Here is a 26,203-nt window from a genome sequence, read left to right as displayed (position 1 = left end):
CTGGTTTTCACCTTAAGCAAAGTTGTTTCAAGACATCCTTCTGGCTTGCTTTTATCACAGCTGTCACACTTGTGTGGCTGAGATGATAAGGACTCTCCTTTGAGCAAATCTGAGCCAGGCTCCTCTCTCTTCTAAGCCCCCCCTTGGGTTCTGTACTTGGTCCCTTTGGCCCAGTTTTAGCCAGAATCCCGCTGAGCTGGTTTAGCAAAAATCCCACAGTCTTGGTCTAATCCCCCAGATAGCTGCTCCAATTCCTCACCCTGTTATCACCCTGCCCTGCCTTCTGCAAGGACCCTGTTAGGGCAGTTTAGCAAAGATCTACACTACCTATTAGTCGTTTTGCATTCACCTGACCCCCTCACCATGCTCCTTGGCTGTAAATCCCCACTTTCCTTTGTATTCAGCGTTTAGCCTAATCTCTCTCCCCTACTGCGAAACCCCACTCTAGTCGTCCTTCCTGGTTAGTCTACCTTACTGTCTTCAGCAAATGTCAGAAGCTCTTTAAGGGAAGTCAAAACGCTGGATGAATGGTTATGTAAGCTTTGTTTAAGAGATGGTGTGTGATGAATGAATCCCTTGGAAGCACTTCCGACCGTTCGTTCGTTTTTCACACGACGGCCGTTTGCTCAGACACCTGAGCCCACCTTCGCGGGGTGGATGATGTCGGATCCGATGGCGGCGCCAAATCGCTCTCCTTTCGGGGTTGGTTTCCCCCGGGGAACTGGCCAGAGACACTGGCCAGGGGGCGGGTGGGGGCAGCCTCGCCTCGTCTCTCCCCGGGTGCGGTGGGCGCCCCGCATCTAACGATTCGGATAAACGAACAAAAAGCGACTGGATGCAGGAGGCCGCGCTTTTGTAAATGGACAAATATGAGCTTTCCAAGAAGCAGCAGCTATTGCACGTCTTAAAAGTGACCGGCTAGTCGCCGAAGGACCCCTGCTCGCGGTGCCCCTAAGGGCGGACCCGGGAAGAACACCACCCGGCGAAGACCGGCTCGGACAGGCGTCGGACTGCGCAGGCGCCGCGCATCCCCGCCCCGCCTCCCGGCAGCTCGCCCCGCCCGGATATCCGGCCTGGCCCCGCCTCTCCGCCAGTCGCCCCTCCCGGATGTCCGGCGTGGCCCCGCCTCCCGGCCGCAGGCGTGATGGCGCTGTGCGAGGCAGTGGCGTGCGGCAGCGCTCTGGTCTGGCCTCGGGTGTTGCTCTTCGGAGACTCGATCACGCAGGTACCGCCGCTCGGCCCCGTGCATCCCGCGGAACCCGGCCCGGCTCCACGTGGGCCGGTCTCTTGGGCGTCCCGGCCGCGCCCTCGGGGGGCCGGGCCTCTCCGGTCACTCCGGGGCCTGCTCTCCGCGCGCCGCGCCTTTCTGCCGGCCGCGCCCCGCTGCCCCCTGCAGATGCTGCCCCGAGGCCGGGCGCGCCCGAGGCCGGCAGCGACCTCGCGGCGCCGTGCCCCCGCCGCCCCCAGGGCCCCTTCGGGACCCCCTGGCGGCGGTTCACTTCTGGATGCTGGTGGCTTCAGGGGGAGGGACGCGTGCAGGAGGCGGCGCGGCTTCGCAGTGCTGGGCACGCGTTCCGTTCAGCCTCGGGGAGCCTGTTCCGCAGGTGAGACGAAGTGCGGGGAAGTGTAGGGACCCGCGCTGGGAGTGCCGAGGCCGGGGTTGGCTGTGCTTTGCTTTCTGTGTCATTTTTCGTAGGGATTTTAGGAAGACCTGGCACGTTGTTTTCATCCTGGTGTCTTCCTGATCAGTGGCCTTTGTCCTTTTCCCTGAACGGTACTTTAAATTCGCTCACAGCAGGAACAGTGCTTTGTGTCCCATGCGGAGCTGGGGTGGGGGTGGGGAGGGGTCTCCTGCACGGACCGCGGTGGCGTCTCAAGCACTTCCTGCAGTTTTGTACCCTCCATTCCGTGCAGAAAACACTCAAAACCGGTTTACCTGTGCGCTTCCTCTGATTGGAACAGGTTGATCTTGAATGAGATGCCTCCAGCTGTAACCAGCCAGGGTTCTTAGCCTCCTTAATCTATAGAAATTAGTAAGGGACCAGTCAAGAATTCAGGCAAGGGTGCATTGGGGCTCCCGCAACTGCAGGAGAGCCTGAAAACAAGTAACAGGTTCCCTTGCTCACTCCCCGAGTTCGGGGGGTGGGGGTGCAAGGTTGTTCCTTATATGGGGTGAGGGTGGGGTGTGTCCAGGGGTCAGGCTGGAGGGGTGGCTTACGTGGTTCGCCCACCCCTCTGGCGGTGTTGAGTGCGGGGGGACATGGGCAGTACCCTGCTTCTGCTCCTGACACCCTGCTTTTGTTCCCCACGCTTCAGAAGTGGCAGTTGGGTTTTTGGTCTTTGTATCTGGTCCATAATTTGCCCCACCTGAGCATGGATGCAGTTATTTTTAGTCCCTTATAGTTTCTTTGTATTTCGTTGCTGGAGGAGCGTTAAGTCCAGGGGCGAGCACTACAGCAAAAGGTCCCAGGTCATCTTTTAACCCAAGATTACATCAACTCTCATTAAAGGAAAAGTAGATGTTCTTACTTCAGGGAGGGAGTACATTTTTAAAATTACCCTCCCGTGGTGTTTTTTATTTTGCTTTGCGTTTTATTGTTTTTCTCACATTCAGACATGACTTCCTAAACCAGTTTTCTGTGTATATGCCAGTAATTGGTAACATTATTTTTAGGCATTTAGGGCAGTAAGGACTTTCCAAATTCCATGGGACTGTGTATCAAAAAATATTCAACCTGAGTTCTGTAATTAATTTCCTTATTCTTTCAACTGTGGAGAGTTAGTATAGTGTGGATTTCACTTCCTAACTGAACATACAGTTGATTTTCTCCCTTGTACCTAGATTTAAGTAGCTTTTCTAGGTAACAATGACTGTCGTATAGGTCTCAGTAAAGTGCAGCTGACTGGCTCAAATCCGATAGACAGGGAAGAAAACCATCCCTTACTTCCAGAGTGTTGCTGAGGTGTAGCTGTAGTAATCCCTAGAATGACCTCAGAGCAAAGAAAATGGTGAAGGCTGAGAGGTCAGGGAGTGCAAAGAGAAAAAAGAGGGGAATTGCTGAGCAGAATTCCTGATTATACATCGATAAGTAGTAACGGGTTTTTTTTCTTCAGTTTTCTTTCCAGCAGGGTGGATGGGGCGCATCCCTGGCTGACAAGCTGGTCAGGTGAGAATAGTTTCTAGACTGATGCTTGAGTGTTTGTTGATGGAGAAGAGAGTGAATTTCAGTTTCAAACAGTAAGTTCCGCCTTTGCTGCTCTTTGCGGGGCTCTCCTCGTGCGTGTATACAGGCTGGGGGAGAAGTCAGCACTCAGGTTCAGTTACAACCCCGTGAAACCAAGCCCTAAAAGCTGTGAGAAATATATTAGGGGCTTGGATCCAAAAAATACGTCTATTCACTATCTAAACAAGACAAGTTCTTTTTCAGTTATCGTGGATATGATTTAAATAATTAGCAAGGAATTCAGTTGAAAGAATACAAAATATGCCCTAAAACCAAAATTGGATTCCTTTTTGGACAGGGATTCCCCCCTAAATTGTGTTTTATAAAATATATCAGAAATAGTGATGATTTTCACATTCCATTTGCCAAAATCAATTTAAGCATATGCTAAGGAAATCATTAAAAGGGAAACAGTCCAGTTCAAGAGGTTAAAATATAAATATTTGGAAATATTTTCCGTATTAAAAACAGTAGGCATTGGCATTTGTGTTTGGGGTGTTGATAAACCGATGAGCAGTTTTGTCTTCTCCATCAGAAGACACAGTAAGCTGGAGGCACTGCCAACTTACATTACTTAATAAGTTTCTTAATCAATGCAATTAACACGCCAAGAAGATATATTTAAAGTTATTTCTAAGTGTGAAATGTTTTCTAAAATGTCTTCATTTCTCCTTCATTTTTATCCCGTAAACTAGAAATGAAAAAAGTGACCTTCCAGCTTCCTGTGTTTAAGTTGACTTCATCTAAAAGCACGAAAGTATTGTTTCAGTCCTCAGTTTTCTCTCCCGTAAAATGGGGTACAGGTAGGGTTCCAAGAGCTAACTTTTATTGAATGCTTTCCAAATGCCAGAGACTTTAAAATACTTGATGTTTATTGTCTCATTTAATCTTTACAACTACAATATAGTGATTTATCCTCCTGCCCATTTTATAGCTGAGAAAAATAAGGTGGGGAGAGGTAGATAACAAGGTCACACAGCTAGGAGGGGTCAGGCGGCCTGGCCCCAGTGCCCACGCTCCTCCACCCCTGGGGATGACAAGCTCCCCTGCGCTACTGTGGACGCTCAGTCGAGTGCCTGGCTCAAGGGACGTGCTCAGTAAACATTAGCTGCTGTTTTCAATAATTCAGTACCTGTTTAATTAGTCCATTAACCTTTTTTGATTAAACAGAAGATAGGTCTGAAAAACACTAGGCATTTCAGATGTTTCACCAATACATAAATGTTTCGTAAATAGTACATTTTAGTACTAAAATCTTGTCAGAATTGATGGTTTACAGCTGTGATTGCTAGATCATGTTATTAGAAGCTAGTTATTTTTCAGAATTGAGGGTGATTATAAGAAAAGATGAAGTTGTAGACAATGTGTGGTCTGTTGAGCTTTATTTATGTCACTTTTTAAAAGCATCTTGTGACAGAAAGCGCAGAACTGAGCGGCCTCACCTGGGTGAGTGCCCCCTCCTCCGGCTCTGGGCATGGAGACTGCCTCCCCTCTCCTGGGCTCACACCTCAGCCGGGCCCACGAGAGCCTGTTATGAACCAGAATGCCACAGTGGAACAAAAGCTAGAACCGAGGCAGAGTGGGTTCCTCAACGTGGGCGCGCTGAGTCCACCTTCTTCCAACAGGCAGGGCCCGGAGATAAACCAGGAGGGCGGGCAGGGCGGTGTCGCAAGCTCAGGGCCCCGCCTGCTTCACTGCGGGGACAGGATGGTTCATGCCTACCCTTCCTTTTATGCCAGAACGGACGCTTCTTTCTGTCCCACACCAACAGCTGCCCTTTGTGTGGACACGTTCGGTCTTTAGCCATGTTAACACTTGGGTGAAGTTTTTGCAGACCCTGGCTCCACATGTCGCCTTCAGCCATGTGCCAGGCCCAGAACTGATGTGATTGTTTTAATTTGACCTGACTTGTGAGTTTGAAAGTTCTTAAGCGTTACCTACTGTAACTGCCCTTCTGAACTGCCTACTGAATAGCAATAAGTTTAAAATATGTAACTGTGTCCCGTAGTGACATCCTGAGTTTCAGCTTTAAGATCTTTGTATACTCAGTGCAAAAGCATTTTAACCAATTCTGAAATCCACCTAAATGCTTTTGAAATTTATTGATATATTTTCCTCACTCTTTTTAACCTCTGAACTTAAATATCTGTTATTAGCCAAGAAGCCATGTAAAAACATTTCTTAATTTTCCAGTTTCTTTATCCCTTTGAATAGCTTGGGCACTACTGATTACGTTATTCAACCCAAAGAAATTCAGGTGTTCTTCCCCTTTCTAACAGTTTCAACCATGGGCCTCACTAGCATTTATTTCCTGGTTCACAGCCTTAAAATAATGATATATATTTTAAAACTCTGTAATGGCTGGCATTTATTGAGCTCCTTGTACATACACAACATTACTTTAAGTCTTCACATAACCTAGCAGGTTAGGTACTTGTGTTCATCTCTCACAGCTGGGGAGACTGAGGCTGGGAGAAGTACAGTGGCCCGGGCCTCCTTGCCAGCCAGGGACAGCGAGATCCAGGCCCTGACTGCTGTGCCTGCAGACCCTGCCCTGTCACTGCCACACCACACGAGCTCGGGGAGGGGGCTGTTCTGCCTCTTGTTTTTTAAGTGCTGCAGTGACTTTACCATTGGTTAGATGTAAGACAGACATGTCAAAATTCTAGAGTGTTCCATTTTAAAGTATTGGAAGTAGAGGCTTTAAAATGGCTAGTCAGCTTTTTGTAATCATTATGCACTAAAAAACACAAGACTCACACTTAGAAATCGATGTGGCTGGATTTTTGTTGTTGCTCCCAAGACTTATAAATGCTGAGAGCTTTCAAAGTGGCATTGAGACAGTCCCCTCCTGCTGCGCTCTGGCATCTGGCGCTTGGCCTTTGGCCTGCGGTTATGCATGGGTGCCCTGGCTTCTCTGCTTCGTTGATTCTGTGTAGGAATTTGAACTGTACACCAAAATTAACCACATCAATTTGCTAATCACAAATTGAACTTTGAGATTCATTAGGAAAAGAAAAAAATTTTAATGGAAAACTTGAAACATCTACAAACCTACCCAAGGTCACAGCTACTCAGCGTTGGAGCTGGGACACTGACCCAGGCAGCCAGCTCAGCTTCCGTGGTTTGTTTCTCAGTATTCCACACAGCACTGTGAATCAAATCATATATATTTTTAAGAAGGAATAAAATGCCTGTTAACGAACTGGTTTAAATGGAAACACAGCTAATATATATTTACTAAAACGACTGAAAGAGAACCATTGGGTGATGATGATGTCAGTGTAGTTCATCGCCTGTAACAAATGCAGCCACTGGTGGGTGGTGTAGATGGGGAGGGGGGCATATGGAAATCTGTACCTTCTGCTCAATTTTGCTATAAACCTAAATCTCCTCTTAAAACAATCTATAAAAAGAGTCTCAGGAATACCGTGTACACTTATCCCAGTAGAGTTCCAGCTTATTAGTGACTTTCTACCTTTCATACCTGCCTGTCGTAAACGCCACTGTAAAAGGGCCCCACTGACCATGCATAAATCAGCTAGTCTGTGCAGCCCCTCTGTTCGTAATTGTTCCTAACCTCTCTCATCGAGAATGGGATGGATTTACGTCTATCTTGGAACCACGAAGGAGACTGACATGCTTCAGCTCCGCTAACTGCTCTGCTCTGATGAAAGTGAAACCCGGGCCGCAGCAGAGCTGTGGCACAGACCAGGGCATCGCAAGCCCCAGTACACCCGCCCTCACAAAAGGTTGGCTGCAGGGGACCAGAAACAGTTCTTTGCCCACTGTTCATCTTTAAAATTTTTCCATTTCAGAAAATGCGATGTTCTGAATCGTGGATTTTCAGGTTACAATACCAGATGGGCGAAAATCATCCTCCCAAGACTAATCAGGAAAGGGAACAGTTTGGACAACCCAGTAGCAGTTACAATTTTCTTTGGTGCCAATGACTGTGCGCTAAAAGGTAAAGGTGTCCTTGTTCTCCTAGTTCATTTTTGTTTCTTCGTTACAGCAAACTTAAATTGATATACTTTTTTCAACTGTTTACGTATTTCTCAGTAGGTAAAGTTTTGCCAAATTTACAGTGAGTTCCCCGAGTTTACTTCCGTGTATTTCTCCTGGCTTTAATGTCAGTGAATTTTATTCCTGGCTTATTTTTTACATGCCTGGGTTGTTGGCAGACCTAAACTTTCAAGCACTTGCATGTTTTTAGAGTCCATTAGTGCTGTGCTCAGTTTCTAATGTTTCTTTCTCTTTAGTTGATGTAGTTGGCAGCAGAGAGGTCAAACTGGACACCTTGCAGTGTGACTCACACTGATGGGAAAGGGTAGCTGAGGGCAGCAGTGCCTTGACCCACCACAGGCTTGATTCCTGGGCGAAGGGAAATAGGTGTGAACAGGAGACATGTCTCTGTATTTTCGGAAGAACTGCTGCCGTGACTAGAGGAAAAGCTGGCCAAGTGTAGGCCTCTCTTCCTTGCCTGCTTGTGAAAGGAGAGCTCTCTGCTGGGTGTAAAGGAGACATAAAGGAGAAGAGCTGTCAGCTTCCAGAGGTTTCTCCCATGCCCCCTGCCCCTCTCAGCAGCGCAGGTCAGCTGTTAACAGGTGCAGAGTGGGGACCCTCAGGTGAGGCTGAGAGAAGCAAAGGGACAGCTGCCGACTGTGGTGCCAGAAGTCCTGCCACCGTGAGATTAAACGACAGGTGCTGGTACAGACTGTAAGCGCTCTCAAAAAACAGAAGTTTTCAAAAAGGTGAACTTCTTTCAAATTTAGGACAAGGAAAAACGCTTTCTAAGTATAAAAACAATGGAGAAAATTGCAAAGGAAAAAACAGATTTATGAAATAAAGTAGCCTATGTCAGAAAAAACCTTAGGGGGAAAAAATGACACATTAAGGAAAATATTTGCAAAAGCATGATAGAAGGTTAATGTCTTTAATGTAGAAATCAGTAAGAAAAATCAATCAGAAAAATATTAACTCCAATTTAAAAAACAGGCAAAGGCAGGAACAGATATAATTGCAACAGGAGAAATTTTAATAGCCAATACATGTTTGAAAATGTGTTAAAAACTTCATCCACAAAATGAAAGTTGAAACAAGGAATGTTGGTTTTTTGACTCTCAAATCAGTGGTTTTAACCAGTATTACTTACAGCTGACAAGTGTGTAAGACGGGCACTCTTACTGTACTGGTGGGAAACTTGAAATAAAGCTTCCCTAGAGACTTCCCTCGTCTAGAAACCCAGCCTAAGGAAATACCTAGTAAGTGAGGCAGCCAGTATATGTGCAAAGATTCCTATGCACTGTTATTTGTAATAGCAAAAAATCAGAATGCTGCAGAGTGAGGAAATAGGAGCATCAATTGTGGTCACCCTGTAACTAAACACCGTGGTTTTGAGGACTGTTTGTGGACACAGCAATGCTCATAATGGTAGGTAAAAAAGCACAATGAGATCGCTTATCTCCAGTGTGACCCCTCTTTTTTTTTTTGAAGTACGCATATCTCCATGGAAAAGACTGGAAAGAATATGATCAAGTGCCAGCAGTGGTTTTCTGGGTGATAAGATCACGAGTGCTTTTACTTTTGCAAACCACACATACGTATAATTTAGGAAAGTGGCCTGCAGTGAGCCCTGTGTGAGCCCGTCTAGAAGGAATCCTTTGCAGCGATGACAGCTGTTGCTTAGTTTATGGAGAACGTCCTTCCCGGCAGGCACCTTGCTCTAAGTGCCTTACACACTTGGCTGATGTAATTTCCACCGCAACCCTATGAGGTAGACCCTACTGTCATCCTCTTTTTACCAGCGAGGAAACGGAGGTACAGAAAGGTTGATCATTTGTCCAAGGGCACGTGGCTGGCCAGTGACAAAGCCGGCGCACTCCATAGCCCAGGTCTTAAACGTCTTTACAAATTCAGGCTAATCCAGGGATAACCACATGACCAGAAAAGGAGGAAAGACCAGAGGCCTTACGAGGCCCCGAGCCAGAGCCTTTGGAGTCCGCTTTACAGAGGCCCGTGCACTTGAACTCTTCCGCCTTCTCTTTCTGCCTTTGGTGCTAAGCGGTTCCCCCGCGGCGTCACGAGTTACGCCCGTTTGTGAATATGCATCGACCTCGTCACCGCCCACAGCAAACCTGCATGTGGCTGAAACGTCCACGTTCCTCCCGAACAGACGAGAACCCCAAGCAGCACATCCCCCTGGAGGAGTACGTCGCCAACCTGAGGAGCATGGTGGGCTACCTGCGGTCGGTGGGCGTGCCCGAGGGCAGGCTGGTCCTCATCACGCCGCCCCCGCTCTGCGAGGCCGCGTGGGAGCAGGAGTGCCTCAGGCAAGGTGAGCACGGGCTCCAGACCCACAGGACCCAGCCTCCAGCCTGGGGGCCTCGGCTGCTTCGGGGGCTGCAAATTTCTACCTGTCTGCTTTCTGTCAGCAGAGGTTACAGTGGCGCTCCATCCTGCCGTGCCTTGATGCGGAAAAGGGTTCTGGCTGTACAGGCGTCGGGCCTGGTATTTGCCGCCGCCGTGGGTGCCCGACTCCAGGGCGCCCACGAGGCCACTGAGGGGCGTGCTGAGCAGCCAGATGAACGGCGGCCCCCCGCCTCCTGGGGCTTTGACACTGACGGCCACTTCTGGGGTGGCTTCTTGCCCACGTCCGCCCGCAGGTGGCCCTTTCTCCGCTGCCTCGCCTGCTCGCCTGCCTTCCGCAGTGGGACCTCTCACCCCCAGATCAGAGGCTGCTCTGCAGGCTCACTGGCACCGAGGTGCTCAAGTGCAGGGGCGAGGCCAGCATCACTTGTGATCGATGATCGGAGGCAGCGCCTAGGCTCACCAGCGCCAGGGTTCTGCCTCCCATTTTGTCCCCACAGACTATCCATCTCTGCACCTTTACGTGCTATGCCAGGACCTGGCCAGGTGCTCAGGATACAGAAATGCCGGGAAGCCAGTTCCCGCTTGTTGGGCTAGTGAGGGAGCTGGGCCAGCTGTCGTTAGGTACTTGAAGGGTGCTGTCACGGAAAAAGGACGAAACGCCCTGCTGTTAGCACCCGAGGGCAAAGGGGAGACCGCGGTGGGCCTCACCAGAGGCAACTTTCGGTCATCATAGGGCTCTGCCCTGTGTCAGGGATCGCTTGTGAGGTAGTAAGAGCCTGGCTGGGCAGAGATGTGCAGCCGGAGCTCAGTGCTTCTCACACTGCAGGTCACAACCCACGCGTGGATCGTGAAGGCGAGTTACAACACAGAACAGAAAAATCGGTATCTAGAATGCAGCAGGCATGTCTTGTGAGACTGTTTCGCTTGCAGAGGTGCGTGTGTGATGTGTCCTGCTGTACTACTCTAGTCTTAGCCAGGCTTACAACCCTTCGGACCATGCGTGGTTCTCCCGAGGTCCAAGATTAGCAGATCAGCGTCACCTGGGAACATGGCAGAAGTGCAGATTCTTGGACTCATCCCAGACCTATGGAAGCAGAACTCCAGGGGTGCAGGCCAGTGTGTCCCCCAGGCAGTCCTGCGGTACCTGAGTTTGAGAATCCCTGCACTGCACTGGGGATGGGTTAACTGCCCCATCGGCTACAACAAGTAGTTTTACTGCACAACAGCCAGGCCCGTGGTTTACATATTTGTCCGTGGTTGCTTTTGAGCTGTAACGCCAAGGCCAAGTAGTTGCCCGCAAGCCTCTGTGCCTGCTGTCCAGCCCTTGGTAGAGAAAGGTTGCTGACCCCCAGGCTGGCCTGACTGACCTCCATGGTCCCTTGCAGCTCTCGCTTTCTCTGGTTCAAAGTCTATAAGCGACTTTTCCACTATACAGCAGTGGCTTCTCATTACGTATAACAATTCAGGGGTCCAGCAATCCTGCCCAGTGCACCCCTTACCGGCCACCAGCCCCACTCCATTCACCTCTGGCCTGCACTCTAGCCGAGCCACTCAGCTACCCCGGCCTTCCCTGCCTCTGTTCAGTGTCCTCTCAGCGCCCTCCATGGCCCCTCATCCCATCGTCCTTGGTCCTGTGCTGGGGAGAGCAGCACACTAGTGACCTGCAAGGCCTGACCTTGTGTCCCCCCCAAGCCCCGTGGCTGGCCCACTTTGGGTCCGTAAGCACATGCCTGTGTACTTGAACTGAGAAACCCTCCAGGTAGTAGAATTTGCACAAAGACCAGCACTTGGGTTTATCGGTTGCACAATGGTTCTCTCTTCTCAATAGGTTGCAAGTTAAATCGCCTGAACTTGGTTGTTGGTGAATATGCCAGGGCCTGTTTACAAGTAGCCCAGGACTGTGGGATTGATGCCCTTGACCTGTGGACCCTGATGCAGAAGGACAGTCAGGTACAGTGGCGTGCTCAGTCCTCTCCGGGTGAGTGGGTCACACAGAAGTGACCCAGCTGTGCACGTCTGCCTGGAACAGCCCTAAGATAGCTGTCCTTGTCACCAACTGGAATGAAAAAGCTGGGATGGTGTGGATGGAGGGGAGGGACTGGAGAGGGTCCAGGACGGCTGCAGCCCCGGCTCCTCCCCCAGCCTGGCTCCTCCCCCACATCCAGCAGTCAGCAAGGTGCCCCGGGACCCCTTTAGGGGGAGGCGGCGTGTAGTGGGAGGAATGAGCGGTGAATGGTCCATCTGTAAGAACATCCAGGCCACGTTTTATAACATGGAGGCAGGGGAGTTAAAAGAGGCAGAACAATAAATTTTAGAATATAGTATTAGCTAAAATTCATATTTTGAGGGATGTAGTTCTAATTGTTTGAAAGCCAGAAAGCCCACTTACACATACACGATGGCACAGCCACTGGGGAAGACTGTGTGACAGCTTTCTACACCACTGAATGCACGCTTACATGGGACCTAGCAACCCCACCGCAGACGTGAACGCTGTGTCCCAGTCTCCTCTGGAACCTGACCAGACGAGACCTGCCTGTGCATTCCCAGGGCAGGAGCAGGCTCAGCCCATGAGCGCTGAGGGAGGCAGCACCCAGAGCTGTGTTTTTGTCTGGGTTAAGCTTCCGCTGAGATGGTTTAGAAAAGGTAATGCTGCTAGGAAAAAAGGAAACTGCAAACTGCTGGGCTAGTGGCTCTTAGAAAGTCCCCACTCTTGGCTGGATGGTACAAATTCTTCACCTAATACGGTGCCTGTCAGTTGGTGCCTCCCAATGTAATACTTGGACTAAATCAAAAACAGTTTGACACACTGGGCTCTTGAGCTCTTAATGAAGGTTTCATTTTGTTGATTGCTTTGATGGGCTGTGTTCACTTATTGGTCCTCTTCTTCCACCTGCTGACCTGGAAGGCCATTTCAGCTCGGGCGCCTATTAATGGTGTGAGGTTGTGTGACGCTCTGTGTCACATGCAGACAGTCTGCACCTCCACAGAGGGCGGGGGAGCAATTGAGGAGCGAACGCAGCACCAGAGGCCAGGACTTGCTGGCTGGGGCCACAGCCGGGAGACCAGCCACACCTGTAACTGAGTTTTCTTCCCTTTACAGGACTTTTCTTCCTATTTGTCAGATGGACTACATTTATCACCAAAGGGAAATGAGTTCTTGTTCTCCCATCTTTGGCCTTTGATAGAGAAGAAAGTCTCTTCCCTGCCTTTGCTGCTCCCTTACTGGCGAGACATAGCAGAGGCAAAACCAGAACTGAGTCTCCTGGGAGACGGGGACCACTAGTCACAGAAGACCCAGTCCAGCTGTTAATCTACAGAACGAGAAGTCGCCAGTGCACAAAGACCCCAAGACAAGTGGTCGGAGATTTTTGTCTCAAGTTTAAACCTTTGCTCATGACCCTGGAACAAAAATCACTAACGTCTGCCACCAAGATTAATAAAAGCATTAGTTTTCAGGACAGCTCCGTGCCTGTAGGCACATGGTGTTTGGTAATGTTTATTGGTTGACGCAGGTGTCCTCAGTGCCACAGCTACAACACACACCTTGAGCAGCCTGTGCATTTTAAAAATGGAAAAAGGGTAAAGACTTGTTTTTTAAAAAGTCACAATTTTATTTAAAAAATGGTTTTCTCACATTCAGCTGGGAACCATTTCACTCTCATACATACATCCACACACCCCACTCACCTTATATCAGATTGCAAGAGTGTTAACTACAATATAAGAATATTATGACTAGTTAAGTCAGCAAATACCACAAGGTACAAGTTCAAGTATTAGTGTAACAGGTATCTGCGTAACAAACGTCCTTAGAAAAAAAGATGATTTGTCACAGGTTTGGTTGATTGCTCTCAAAGCTTACAAGTTATCTCAGGTAAAACATGTTTGCTGGTGAGCACATTTCAGTACTTAGCAAGGAAAAAAAGCTTTTAAAAGGAAATCAGGTTCAACCTGATGGTTTTCACCCTTCACACAGTAACTGGAGGCTGCACTGAAGCGCTAGAGCAGGACGTAATGTGGGTCAGTACCAAGGTTTTTAGGAATCAACTGTGTGGGGAGAAAGCCCCAGGCCAGCACATCACACCCTGTTCTTTGGGCAAGAACATCTCATGTATCCTCTTGGCCACTAGTGTTTGAGAAGGGGTGACCATACTCTTATTCTGAAGTAGTTCAGGTTTTCCGAATGGTGACTGTTTTGGTGACAGTTGACACAGAAAAACTGCCTGACTAATTAGGTCCTAAAACAATTGGCAGGATTCTGTGGATTCATTTGGCTATAATTTGTAACCCTCATTATAAGCTAGATTGTTTTAATTCTAGAAATTAAGAGTTCTAACAATTTAGAGTTAAGAAACATTAACTCAACTTATTCCTAAATTTAGAAGTGTAATTCCCTTCTGCTGCTGCAAGTTCTAGGTAATACCTAGAAACAGAACCCACATTTTGGAGATAAATTGGCTTTATCTCCCTTGGTCTTGAAGGCAAAAAAATCTATTCTGGGTTCCAGTTATCCTCCCAAGAGACTGCTAAATGCCTCCTTGTGTTCACCGGTCATTACAGTGTATGAAGAAATTTATCACCTCCCTCATCAGTGCTGTTCTCAATATAAAAAGTTAATTTACAAAAATGTAAATATTCATAACCTAATCCAGCTGTAGTTTGCTTTTGCACCACAGGTTGAAGGATATTTTAAAGATCAAAAAAATTAAAACCTGAAAGCCTCAAAATAAGTTAGATTCACCTTACCTCTCCAAAAGGAAAAGGGCCTGACCACACAAGTATCACGTATGCGAAGGGAGTCCAAACACATGGCCAGCATCTGCTATGAAGTCACTTTCTTATTTCTCCCAAATCTTCAAAAAAAATATGCAGTGATTTGAGGTCGAATCTGTGAAAATATTCTGCACGCGAAGTCAGAGAGCTCGGAACTCGGCCCTGAACTAGCACTCGGTTTCCTTGCTGTCAACGCGGTTCTGACGCTGCAGCTTAAAGGACGAGGCCTTTTCACTTCTGGTGACCGGATGGTCTGTGAGATCCTCGAACGACTTGGCGGCTGTGCTGCTATTGGGGAAGGGGTCCTTCTCGAAGCCGTCCTCGTCGGCGTGTGAGTCTGTGCTGGGGTCCTCCTGGATGGTGTCCATCCGCTGGTGGTCCAGTTTCGGGGCCACGGGCACTGACGGTGCGGGGGGCATGGCGGGGGCAGGCTGCAGACGGCCTGGGGTCTGGGGCGCAGGAAAGGGCTTGATGATACGCACCGATGCCGAGTCCATGCTGCTTAGCATCTCAACATTCTGGAAAGACATGGAGATGATGAACCTTGGGGTCCCACAGCCCCAACCGCACCCACCAGATGGCTGCACCCATCGGCGCCCCTACCCCCGCACTGACGAAAGCACCAGAGAAGCGATTCAAGCCGTTAGCTTTCAAGTGTCCTGACAAACCACCGTTTGAAGACCCAAAAGAGACTCATAAGAAACAACCCTGTCGAGATCCCTAGATGGGAAAAGCTCCCCAAGTGTTACACTAAGCCCGTGCTGCACAGCTAACCACTAACCACTCAGGGTCGTGGGGAGGGCAGAGCAGCGCTCCTCAGTTCCTCTCTCCATCCAAGCGACTAACAAAAGTTCAGTCACTGTCACGAGAGTTTACCTTAACATCCAACCTAAATCCTTCCTGCTACCACAGGACTTTCCAGCCAAAGAAGGCACAGCTGGAAAGGCCGGCGGCTCTTGCTGGGGAGGCCAGTGAAGGTCTCTGCTTAGCAGGCCTCACAGCACGACCGAAAGCTCCTCGTGTGAGGTACTTACACTGGGGTGGAACAGAGAGAGAGACTCAAACTGCTTATCCAGTTTCTTGTCCTGGAAAGAGAAGAGCGGGGTCATTCCTCCAAGCAGGTCAGCTCCGCGCTCCTCCCCACAAGCCCCTCCCAGCGTCACGTGGAGAACTAACTTAGAGCTTGGCTTGCAGAGTGGGAGCAGGTCCAGCAGATGAGAATGAATTTCCCACTGACGCCTTAAGGGTTCTGCCACAAGTGTTTGCGCTTGAAGGAAATATATTTTTTTGGCATAAAGTAAGGAAACAGGCAAGGTTTAAGTGCTATTTTTCTGAGCGACCGCGCCCCCCGCCCCAGACAGGAACAACCAGGGCACCTGCATCCGTGCTCAGGGCGCAGAGGCGTGGCTGTGAGGGCAGCTCGGGGAGGCTGAGGGGGCTATGCCCGCGGCCTTGCTTGGCACTGGCCTCGAAGTGCCCCAGCCCACCACAGCCTCATTACTCTCCTCAGCCGTGTCCAGAGTTTCTGTGGCCTGAACTCGTGGAGGAACTGGGCCTCGCGTCCCGACATCACACTCTACAGAAGGCTGGACACGTGGTTCCGCCCTCCGCCCCTGCCGGAGGCTGACGCGTAGCAGGTGATGATGGGCAAGGCCTGGCTTCCAGTCTGGCCACCCTGAACGTCCTCTGTAGTTACCAACAAGCCACTGCCCACCCTCCCATCGGCAGCTCTGCTCACACAGCCGTAACTTTCACTGTAAACAAAGCAGGTTTGACTCTCAAGTAAAAGCAACCACAGTGGACGGCACTGTCGCCCACCTGTCAAAGCTTCAACCATGCCACCTTTAACACAGCTCTGCTTTAGCAGGGATGTTCCCCGCACCCATCAGGCTCACCGCCCTATGGAAGAGCCGCTCCGTGAGACAGCACAGCCCAGCAGGGGAAGGTAGCAGGGCCCTGAAGACCCAGGACAGCGCACGGCGCTGGAAGTCCCCAGCGCTCACGGGAGGGCCCCGCACAGGGCTTTCAGAGCACAGGCCGGGAAGCCTGGGTCTGACGTCCTCGTCTCTACAGAGCAGACAAATCCTCATTTTCCCACAGAAGCAAGGAGAATGCATTTGTAAGAAAATTTCTGGAGAAAGGCCCCAACTTTATAAAGTACTTGGAGATTCTCAATGCCCAGTTCAATCGGTTAGCCGTGACGCATTCTGAACGATAAAAAAGACGGCTCACTCCTCACATGGCAGGATCGGAACACCTCATACAATGATGCCAAGACTCTAGACCAGGTGGGGCACGTCTGGAGCTGCTGTTTGCTACCTGCTCTGTTGCAACAAAGTCAGCCTGAACATGCTGATTTAGAAGCGTCACTCATCAGAGGTGCTAGACAAGCCCAGTTAAACCATCTCCTGTGCTTAGAAGAATAAAACCCCTCAGAAATTACACACAAGAGCAAAACATCCACACACAAAAACTATAATTTTTTAAAAGACCGTTAATCTTTTTACAAAACATGCTTTTCTAGGGAAAACAACAAAAACATCATTGGAAACAGCAGGTCAGATTTTTCTTAGAACAAATTTTATCTTTTCCAAAGGTTATATGGTTGGAGTTGCTCCAAATTTTAATAAAATGTCTCATTACTTAAAAACTGGTGACTTACCACACAATGGACCAGAATGCTGAAAGGAATCCAAAATATCAAGGAGAAAACCAGGACGGAACCTACGATGTTGTCTGCTAAAAACTTCCCTGTGAACAATTCCAAACAGTGAATGTCTTGACCAAGTACTTTAGAAACTGAAAATGCAACATTCTTACAATATTATGTGTCAAATGGCACAGACGGCGCTGGTACTGGGAGGCGTGTCTGTGCTACCTGCTCTAGACCTGAGCACCTCCCCACACACGGGTGCTCTCCCCGGAACGGCCCAATGCCTCATGTGCTCGTGGAGAACAGATCACACCTCAGAGGGGCCCACACATCCCCCCGGAGGAGGCTCCTACTGGGAACGATGCCTGTGAGGGTGATGCTGCTGTCGTTCTGGGGACTGTCATTTTTGTGACTGAGATCTAAATGGTGAATGCTAGAGGACACAGTGCAGCCTTGCTTCTGCAAAACCTGAGGCCCGCTTTTAAGTAAATGATTCTCACATCAAGCAGGGTTCAGCTTTACAACCTGCAGGACTGAGGCACGCTTATGCTGTCATGTGTTCATTTCTTCTTTTAGTAAAGAAGCCAGTATTTTTACTTCCCTTGTCTGAAAATCTGTGCATCCATGCTACACAGGGGCAGACAGATGATGAGTCCACTTTTTTTAGCCAACAAAATCGTTTCAAAACAAAAGTGGTGACTATTTCCATCTTCTACTGCAGGATTAGGGCCTAACAGCTTGAAACCACACTTTTATAATGTTATCAGTGAAATGGGCTGTTTTAAGCAACCACCCACCCAGGGAAACGACGTACCAAAAGTATTGATGCTCAGCTTGTCAATGAACTCCCAGAAACGCTCGATGACATCCTGCACTCGCTTCTCACATTTGCCCTATGAACAGAAAGCGTCCGGCATTACCCCAACAGCCATGCATTTAGAAGGAATGTGGCTTCCTTCATGTTAAACACATAATTAACATGGAAAGGGCACCACTGAAACCAAGCAGCCAGGAGACCCATCTTTAACACACTGGATTGGGTACCTAAGAAAGTAGCGTTCACTGTCACTGACACTCCACAATTAGTCCATTTTTATACGTGAATTTGGAGCTAAAGGAAGACAAAACTCAACAAAACCAGTTTGTTACAGGTGGGCAAATTCCAGTAAGGACTGCACTCACCTCTCTCTCTCTCTCACACACACACACACACACACACACATGGTAAGAACATGACCAGACTGCCCAGTGAAGCCTCTCGAGCCCTTTAAACCGTCTTCCGTGACAGTGCAGGAATAAAACCGTGTTCTCTGGAGAGCAGAAGGGTCTGGCCTAGGCAGGTCAAGCCGCCCCTAGGTCTTTCTACCCACTCAACACCTGTTTCAAATCAAAGCCTGCAATTCTGCAGAATTAGTGACTTTTATAACTCGCCTAGGAAACCAAATACGGAGGACCCACTGCCTAAAACCAATCAACTTTACCACAAAGTCAGGTCCTGCCAGTCTCCCGAGAGCACCTGGGCCTCTCCTCCAAGGTCACACCCACATCACTTAACTAGACTCTCACATAAGGACAGCGGTTAGACATGCCAGCATCTGTGTTCTGATTTCCTTCCATTTGCAAAATCAAGAATTTACAAAATAAAAACTTCCCATCTGTCTGTTAGAGAAAAAGCTGTACATAAACAAGTACTCACATTGATGTCACAAAATCCTACTGTACAGGGCTTTCCCTTCCTCAAAAATAAGTTCTTCTGTTCGGCGTCGACATAGGGCAGGCAGCGGCCTGAGGGGTCCCTGCAGCACACCTTGCACGAGTTGTCAGTTTCTGGAACGGAGCAGAGCCTCTTAGACATGCTCTCCTCCTGCCCATCCCCCTCCCACCCTGCTCCCACAGAGAAGGAATCCAACTCATTTTTTATTTCAACACCTAATATGATCCAGGTCTTACCTCCCCATCCCCCACCAAGGAGTAACTCCTGAGTTCAGGCGCCTCAGCTCAGAGAGGTAAAACAAGGCAAAGCCAATTTACACAGAAAAGCTTTGCAACCCTTCATAATGCTAAGCGAGTCCCTTGGTCCCAGTGGTCTCATTACACTGCGGGCTTAACCCTTGGCTTCTCCATCCCCAGCACACTCTGGAAGCCAAGGCTCCGGCGAGAGCCAAGCAGCTGTGACTGACGTGCCGGCCTCAGGTGCAGAGCTGAGTGACCTGCCAGTGACATGCTCAGCGAGGCCTAAGCACGACCTCGGCCTCCATGGACACCAACCTCTGATGGCACGTGGGGGATTTGGCACATGTACGAATGGCAGAACTGTCCAAAAAGTCAATGGGCTGTATACCTAACTCGGGACAATCTTCACTTGATCCCCCAGGGGAAAGTCCGCATTTATACTCTTAGGAAAAATCGAAATCAACCAGAACACAAAAACAAGCAAAACCACTTTAAAGGGAAAATAAAAACCTTTTCATCACTCTTCACACATCAGGCATTTCCCTGGGCATTTATTATGTGTCCTCCCAGGGCACCCCAAGCCTCCTGCCACTCACTCGGTAAGCTATCTGACGTCTACTGTGGGTTACCTTTATTTACGTGCTATTCCACCTGGAAGAGACACTTACTCCACTGTATGGATCATAAGTGCCCAACCCAGGGATTCTTTTTTTTTTTTTTGGCACACGGGCTTAGTTGCTCCGTGGCATGTGGGATCTTCCTGGAGCTGGGATCGAACCCGTGACCTCTGCATTGTCAGGCAGATTCTTAACCACTGCGCCACCTAGGAAGCCAACCCAGGGATTCTGACTGCTGGGATTTTTGTTCTGAAAGCAGCAGAACTATCTCTGAGGGAGGGCGGGGAGCTCAGAGCCCAGCCAGTCCTCGACGCCCCTCCTCAGACCCAAGGGCTGCAAAAACAATGTGGCAATCTGAGGCTAAGGGTCACAGAGGCCAGCATGACATCCCCAACCATCGCTGAGAGGCACCTGCCCCAGGCTCTGGCAGGGAGCGGAGGCAGCAGCCCAGCAAATATCCTGACAGAGGGTCAGACCTGGAACTGGCTCAGTCTGGGCGAAGTCCTGAGGAGTGTCAGAGTCAAGGCCACTGGGATGCAGACAGCTCCTGCTGCTCTCACGGCACGTATGACATGTGGGAGGAGGAGTAGGACGGACCTTCACCCTCCCACCACTCCCTCTGGTCCCTCCCCCGAGCGGCCTCACAGTCTGAAAATGCAGCAAGGAGGGAGACGACAGGACAGCTTTCACGGATGACGGTGGAAGGAGCCAGCCTGTGCATCCAGCAGTCTGTCCGCACCCACCACCCACGTTCCCTGCCCCCTGACCCCGGCTGGGTTCTCACAGGGACAGGGATGGGGCCGGCAGACAAAGGCCACCTTCACCCCTGCTGCAAGGACAGGCAGGGACATGCGCTCACCATTACACGCGCAGGACTCCAGCCTCTGCTCCCGCTCGCAGAAGGGCACGCACTTGCCATCTTTACACTTGCCGAGATCCAAGCACACTGTGTCGTCGGCGGCGTTTCCGGGAGGGGGGCACTCACTGCTGTTACCTGCAGCACACGGAGGGCACGCGGGCCGCCCTGAGTCACACGGCCTGGCTCCACGGGGCGGCGTGCGTCCAGGCAGCCAGGGAGCACCGAGGCCTGGCCGCGCCGAGCCCCACACTGCCCCTCCGCCCAGCATGACATCCCCACTCGGGCCCCGCGGCCGCGGCACTACCCACACGTGCCAGGCGGCCTGCTTTTACCTTTTCATTGTGAAACAACAACCATAAGAGTGTATATATGAAATAGACATCTACTATTATCACTAAGAAAACAGACGCCCGTGTGCCCTCACTGGACTAGAACGCAAACCCCCTAGGAAGGCTTCCCTGCACACGACCCTCCCCAGCCCACACCCCCGACGACGGCCTCCCTTCAGTTTCTTCCATTTCTTTCTCACCTCAGAACCTACTGAATGCTGTTCAGTCCCCAGAATGTCCGCTCTTTCAGGAGGACTGGCTGGCTTTTTCTCACCCTTTAGATTTTCTCTCAAAGATCTCCTCTCCCCAGCGTCCCTGAGGCCCTTCCTCAGTTGGGGGCCCTCTATCACTACACGCTGCTGCTCTCTTCACAGCACACATTTTACAATTCACATCTCTGATTACCTGTGGTTATTTTTGTTTCTTACCACCAGGCTGGTAAGCACCATGCGGGCAGAGACCAAAACTATGAATCAATGTGTGTCCAACCCCTGTCACAAGGCAAACCACTAATGTTTCTTGAATGGATCAATGATTCTTAAGGACAAAACAAAAGCTAAGGATGTTAAATTCAGGAGAAAGGGTGGAACGAGTGACTCACTCTGGAGAATGAAGAAGCACAAGTGGTCAAAAGTCAGCACTGAAAGGGAAGAGGAAAACTACTGTATGGAAACACTACAGGCCTGGCCCTCCAACTGAGGAACGGAACCAACCAAAAGAATTCGGACTTAAAGGTCTGTGAACTTAAAGGAATCTGCCCTATTTCCAACAAAAGCAGCCTTTCATTAACTACCTAACACATACGAGACACTTGTTTAGGCTGTTACCATTGCCTCTGGTTTTACAAAACCCGTTATGGGCACTGGGCATTCAGAGTGTCAACACAACTGTCTTACAGCAAACTCACTCCCACTGAAAGCAAGCTCTGGAAAAGGTACAGCAAGTTCAGGGAAAGTTGATGCTCCGTACTGTCACTGTATTTTCAGTATGCTATGCTTCTCTCAGCAGATACATAAAAAACGCTTTACAAATATTCGTTGAACATCTGTTCTTAAAAGATTAAAAATCAGAGTATAAAACGCACAGGAAAATAATTAAAAGCACAGCATCACCTATTTAACATAGTTCTCAGAGTAGAGCACGCGCAGGATCGCCCGGTGGATGTGGAGACAGGGTGCTGGGCCTGCCCCAGAGCTGCCAGAGCAGGGGCCTGGGGAGGGGACCAAGCGCTTCCACTTCTAACAAGAGCCCAGGTGATGCTGCTGCTACTTTGCATAAAATACTAAGGGAACAAAAGGCTCTTTGATAAGGAATATCTTTTTTTTTTTTCCAAACTGTTTTACTTAAACACTTATTAAAAAAGTAAACATCTTTCTAAAATGGCTTTATTATTACTATAAAGACAAACACTGAGCACAGCTAGAAAGTGTTCTTTAAAGCTTGATTGAGATATCCAGGCTCCTGATATTTGATAAACGAATGCGATGCTGACAGATCTCAGAATGTAAGAATCATGAGTAACACCTTATAAAATGCACATTTAAAAGCTGAAGGAAGAAATCAAACTGAGATAAAACTTCACATCCACGAGGATGGCTACAATCCAAAAGACAGGAATACCCTGGTGGTCCAGTGGTTAGGACTCCACGCTTCCACTGCAAGGGGGCATGGGTTTGATCCCTGGTCAGGAAACTAAGATCCCGCATGCCACGCAGTGCAGCCAAAAAAAAAAAAAAAAGACAGACAATAACAAGTGTTGGTGAGGATGTGGAGAAACTGGAACCTTCACACCTGCTGTGGGCATGTAAAATGATGCTGCCACTTTGGAAAACAGCCTGGTAGTTCTTCAAAGGATTAAACAGTTATTACCACATGACCCAGCAATTCTACAACTGGATATATATATATATATATATATATATATATATATATGAGAAATAAAAACGTAGGTCCACACAAAAATTTGCACACAAATCTGCATAGCAGCATTACTCAGCAGCCAAAAAGCAGCAACAATCCAAAATCCATCAACTGATAGATGAATAAAAAATGTGATATATCCATACAATGGAATATTATTCAGCAACAAAAATAAATGGAAGGACTGATTCATGCTATAACATGGATAAACCTTGAAAACACTATTCTGAGGGAAAGAAGCCCACATATTTTATGATTCCACTTGATTTCACTTATGTGAAACATCCAGATTAGGCAACTCCATAGAGACAGAAAGTAGATTAGTAGTTGTCTGGAGCTGGGATGAGGAGGAGATTCGAAATGATGGCTAAAGGGTACGGGTTTCTTTTTGAGGTGATGAAAACTGACTGGTAGGTGGATGCACAAATGTGAATATACTAGAAACCATTGAACTTAAACACTTTAAATCGGCAGGCAGTATGATATCATGTCTCAATAAAGCTGTTACAAAAATCAAACCAAGCAATCAAAGGATACAGAAATTAGAAAAATACATGATGGGATAGATACGCCAAACAGGAACGACAACAAATGGGTAGCAAACTGAGTATCAAACAATTTACATTAAGAGAATATATGTATAGCTGATTCACTCTGCTGTACACCTGAAACTAACACAACATTGTAAGCCAACTATACACCAATTAAAAAAAAAAAAAAAAGTTAAATCACGAGGGTCAAAAAGGAGCATTACATACTGATGAAGGAATAGCAGATCAAGAAGATGGAGAGAATATGCCCAATCATATACCTAATAAAATAGCTTGGAGATTTTTTAAAGGAACAACTGACAGAACTACAGGGAATACTGATAATCAGTAAAGATAATCTCAAAATTAGCTCCAGAAAGAGCCCTAAATGTAAAAGGTAAAATTATAAGCTAACAGAAGCAGCTGTGTAAGGTGTCTTTGTAATTATCCACAACTCAAAAAAATAAACACACGCAGAACAAAATGACAGATTTGATTCATCTGAAAGATTTCTGTTCCAAAAAAGACAACACAGGAAGGCACATGCAATGTTTACACCAAATGGATCATCATAAAAGAGCTCCAAATCAATAACGGCAAAAACGAAACCCAACTTTAAAACTGGACCAAATAAACGAAGTAGTCACAAAAGGAGAAATCTAAATAGCTACCAAATATAAAGAGATATTCAAGAAAAACATAAATAAGGAGAAGAAATCACTTTACTCTCATCCAACGGGCAAAAAAATAAGACAGCCAGATAACACGGTGTGTCGGCAAGGACATGAGAATACAGGAGCTTAGATCACTGATGACGGCACTAACAAACCGCTCCTGCTCTCCTAGAGACCAGGGGAGTGCCTCCCTCCACCTCCCTATGCACCCAGAAAACTCTCACAGCTCCCAAAGGAGATGTGTAAGGACACTCGGTGTCATCCTACCTGCCGTGTTAGGAGGTAAAGGCAATCCAAGCAGCCAGTGCTTGCAGAACAGATAAGCAAAATACAGCAAATCACATGACTAAACCCTCAGCACACGCCCCAAACAATGAACTAGATACAGATACACAGACACAGAAATACACTGTAACAGAAACACAGTACTGAATTTTTAAAAAAGACCTAAGGTAGAGTACCATTTTGGCACGTTAAAAACACACACCTACAGAAAATAACACACTATCTTTCCAGGATATACACCTATCTAGGGCAAATATTAAACACATTAAAGCAGATGCCTATGAAGGGAAGGAAAATGCAAATGAATGAAAGGGAATAAACAACGAAGAGAAATAATCACAGGTCCAATGACAAGTGTGCCGAGATCAACTCAACTCTGCACGTGAGGTAAGAAAGGGCTATATTCATTTAAATGAAACACAGTCTTGCTTTCCAATACACAAATCTGTCTGAGCAAATTATTCCAAGAGAACCAACACGGGGACATACCTGTGCAGTAAGACACGCCTTTGCAAGTAGCATTAATAGCCTCTTGGCACTTCTTCTGGGCTGTCTCGAACTGACAGTTTTTACAGCAAGGACTGTTCCTATCACTGCAGAGGAAGAGCAGACAGTCCAAGTCAAAGGACAGCCCCACCGTACAGACTATGGTCATGCCACAGGACCCTGAGACGGCAGGGCAGGGTCTCCTGGCTGGGTCACCCACCCCTGCACATGATCCCTCTGCCCGTCCTGATGCAGACTCAGGCTGCACAGCGGTCCAAAGTGACTCATCTTTAAAACATCTTGGTGTCCTTGGTTTTCATTAACTTAATACAGTAATTAAAAAAAAAAAAGTGACTTCCCTGGTGGTCCAGTGGTTAAGACTCCACACTCCCAACGCAGGGGGGCATGGGTTCAATGCCCAGTCAGGGAACTAAGATCCCACGTGCATCACAGTGAAGCCATAAAATTTTGAAAAAACAAAACAAAAAAAAAAACACAAGGCCACAAGGCAATCAATGGTCAAAAAACTAGGCAGCTCTATCAGTATTTACAATGTTGACATGCACAGTATACAGTTAAATCTGTTACTCACCAACAACTAAAAGTTTTCCCCTATACTACTAAGCCAGGCACTGGACACTAAAAATGGAAATATAAGTACCTTCTAACTTGTAACCTGCTTCCTCCACATTTAGTTTCTGTGATTAAACAGTATTCTTCAACACTATTCTACAGTACAGATACACAATAATCATGTCCCAGGATTGTCATTTTGATTGTTTACCATATTTTGTTATTATAAAAGAATATAGCCATAAACATCCTTGTTGAATCATCTTTGTGCATCTGTTTCCTTAGAAAAGACTCTGTACTAGGGCACTGCTACAGCAGACAGGATGCAAGATGGAGGATTTGTGACGTAATATCCAACTGCTTCCCAGAAAACATTTTTCTTGCTATAAAGAGCAAAAGGGGTAAACACACACTTGCATAGGCCCTCTAATGCCCCAGGCCTCAGACCAGTACGACAGGAGCTGAGCAGCGGGCAAGCAAATGAAGCTTCATCTGCTGCTCCCCAAGGCTCACATTACCGCCTGAATCATCCCCATCACCACCATGGAAAAACTCTGTTCCACGAAACCAGTCCGTGATGCCAAAAACGTTGGGGACCGCTGCTCTCATGATTCTAAAGCCCCTGCATTTACAGCCCGCTGTTGTAGGGACCCCTTGTCAGGCACCCCCAAACCCACCCCACGCCACGCTCCTTACCTGCACTGAACACCCGGCCTCAGCGTGCAGTCACTGTTGCAGCAGGTGTCGTTGTTCAGGTACATGATGCCGGGGTCGCACTCCTCCCCCTCATCTACCCTGGAGTTCCCGCACACTTTGTTGCTGCGTTCTTGAAAACACTCCTGGGCCTTACTTTCAATGGTCTTATAGATGGACTGTTTACTGCAGTTTGAAAACATCTTGAGAGAAAAAAGGCCACACAGGACCCAAAATAACATAAAAATTCATTCCCAGG

The 26,203-nt window shown here is 48.2% G+C and overlaps 2 protein-coding genes across 13 annotated transcripts in view; one reads left to right on the top strand and one right to left on the bottom strand.

Annotated features, from left to right (window-relative positions):
* Positions 1–1,095: 1,095 nt before the first annotated feature.
* IAH1 (isoamyl acetate hydrolyzing esterase 1 (putative)) lies at positions 1,096–13,106 on the top strand. 9 transcript variants are annotated; one of them, XM_057742787.1, is made up of 6 exons: positions 1,117–1,225; positions 3,115–3,167; positions 7,043–7,191; positions 9,400–9,561; positions 11,425–11,546; positions 12,700–13,106. In XM_057742787.1, exons 1-6 carry the CDS (start codon positions 1,145–1,147, stop codon positions 12,880–12,882), a joined length of 750 nt encoding a protein of 249 aa, XP_057598770.1. In that variant the 5' UTR covers positions 1,117–1,144; the 3' UTR covers positions 12,883–13,106. The 9 variants fall into 9 exon arrangements, with proteins under 9 accessions (XP_057598773.1, XP_057598770.1, XP_057598767.1 ...); XM_057742784.1 differs by having other exon boundaries at positions 1,118–1,225; positions 9,289–9,561; XM_057742786.1 differs by lacking the exon at positions 1,117–1,225 and adding an exon at positions 1,249–1,604.
* Positions 13,107–13,198: 92 nt separating this feature from the next.
* The window catches only part of ADAM17 (ADAM metallopeptidase domain 17), a 47,335-nt gene continuing 34,330 nt past the window's right edge, over positions 13,199–26,203 (bottom strand). For all 4 annotated transcript variants that reach the window (XM_057741207.1, XM_057741208.1, XM_057741209.1 and 1 more), the window contains 8 exons: positions 25,948–26,147; positions 24,682–24,785; positions 20,455–20,589; positions 18,722–18,852; positions 17,840–17,918; positions 17,035–17,123; positions 15,407–15,457; positions 13,199–14,890 (listed from right to left, as the gene is read on the bottom strand). In XM_057741207.1, the coding sequence (XP_057597190.1) occupies positions 14,540–14,890; positions 15,407–15,457; positions 17,035–17,123; positions 17,840–17,918; positions 18,722–18,852; positions 20,455–20,589; positions 24,682–24,785; positions 25,948–26,147 (1,140 nt within the window). In that variant the 3' untranslated portion in view covers positions 13,199–14,539. The remainder of the gene's footprint in view (positions 14,891–15,406; positions 15,458–17,034; positions 17,124–17,839; positions 17,919–18,721; positions 18,853–20,454; positions 20,590–24,681; positions 24,786–25,947; positions 26,148–26,203) is intronic.

The sequence above is a fragment of the Hippopotamus amphibius genome, chromosome 7 (genome assembly GCF_030028045.1).
Source record: "Hippopotamus amphibius kiboko isolate mHipAmp2 chromosome 7, mHipAmp2.hap2, whole genome shotgun sequence".
Taxonomy (NCBI): domain Eukaryota; kingdom Metazoa; phylum Chordata; class Mammalia; order Artiodactyla; family Hippopotamidae; genus Hippopotamus; species Hippopotamus amphibius.
Note: the sequence above shows the minus strand (reverse complement) of the source record. Positions and strands in the feature narration are given on the sequence as shown.

Coding starts and splice junctions, on each gene's coding strand:
- IAH1 (XM_057742783.1), top strand. CDS start 1,506: ATGCTGGTGGCTTCAGGGGGAGGGACGCGTGCAGGAGGCGGCGCGGCT. Junction 7,192..9,288: donor CAATGACTGTGCGCTAAAAG/GTAAAGGTGTCC, acceptor TTTGGTGCTAAG/CGGTTCCCCCGCGGCGTCAC. Junction 11,547..12,699: donor TGATGCAGAAGGACAGTCAG/GTACAGTGGCGT, acceptor TTCCCTTTACAG/GACTTTTCTTCCTATTTGTC.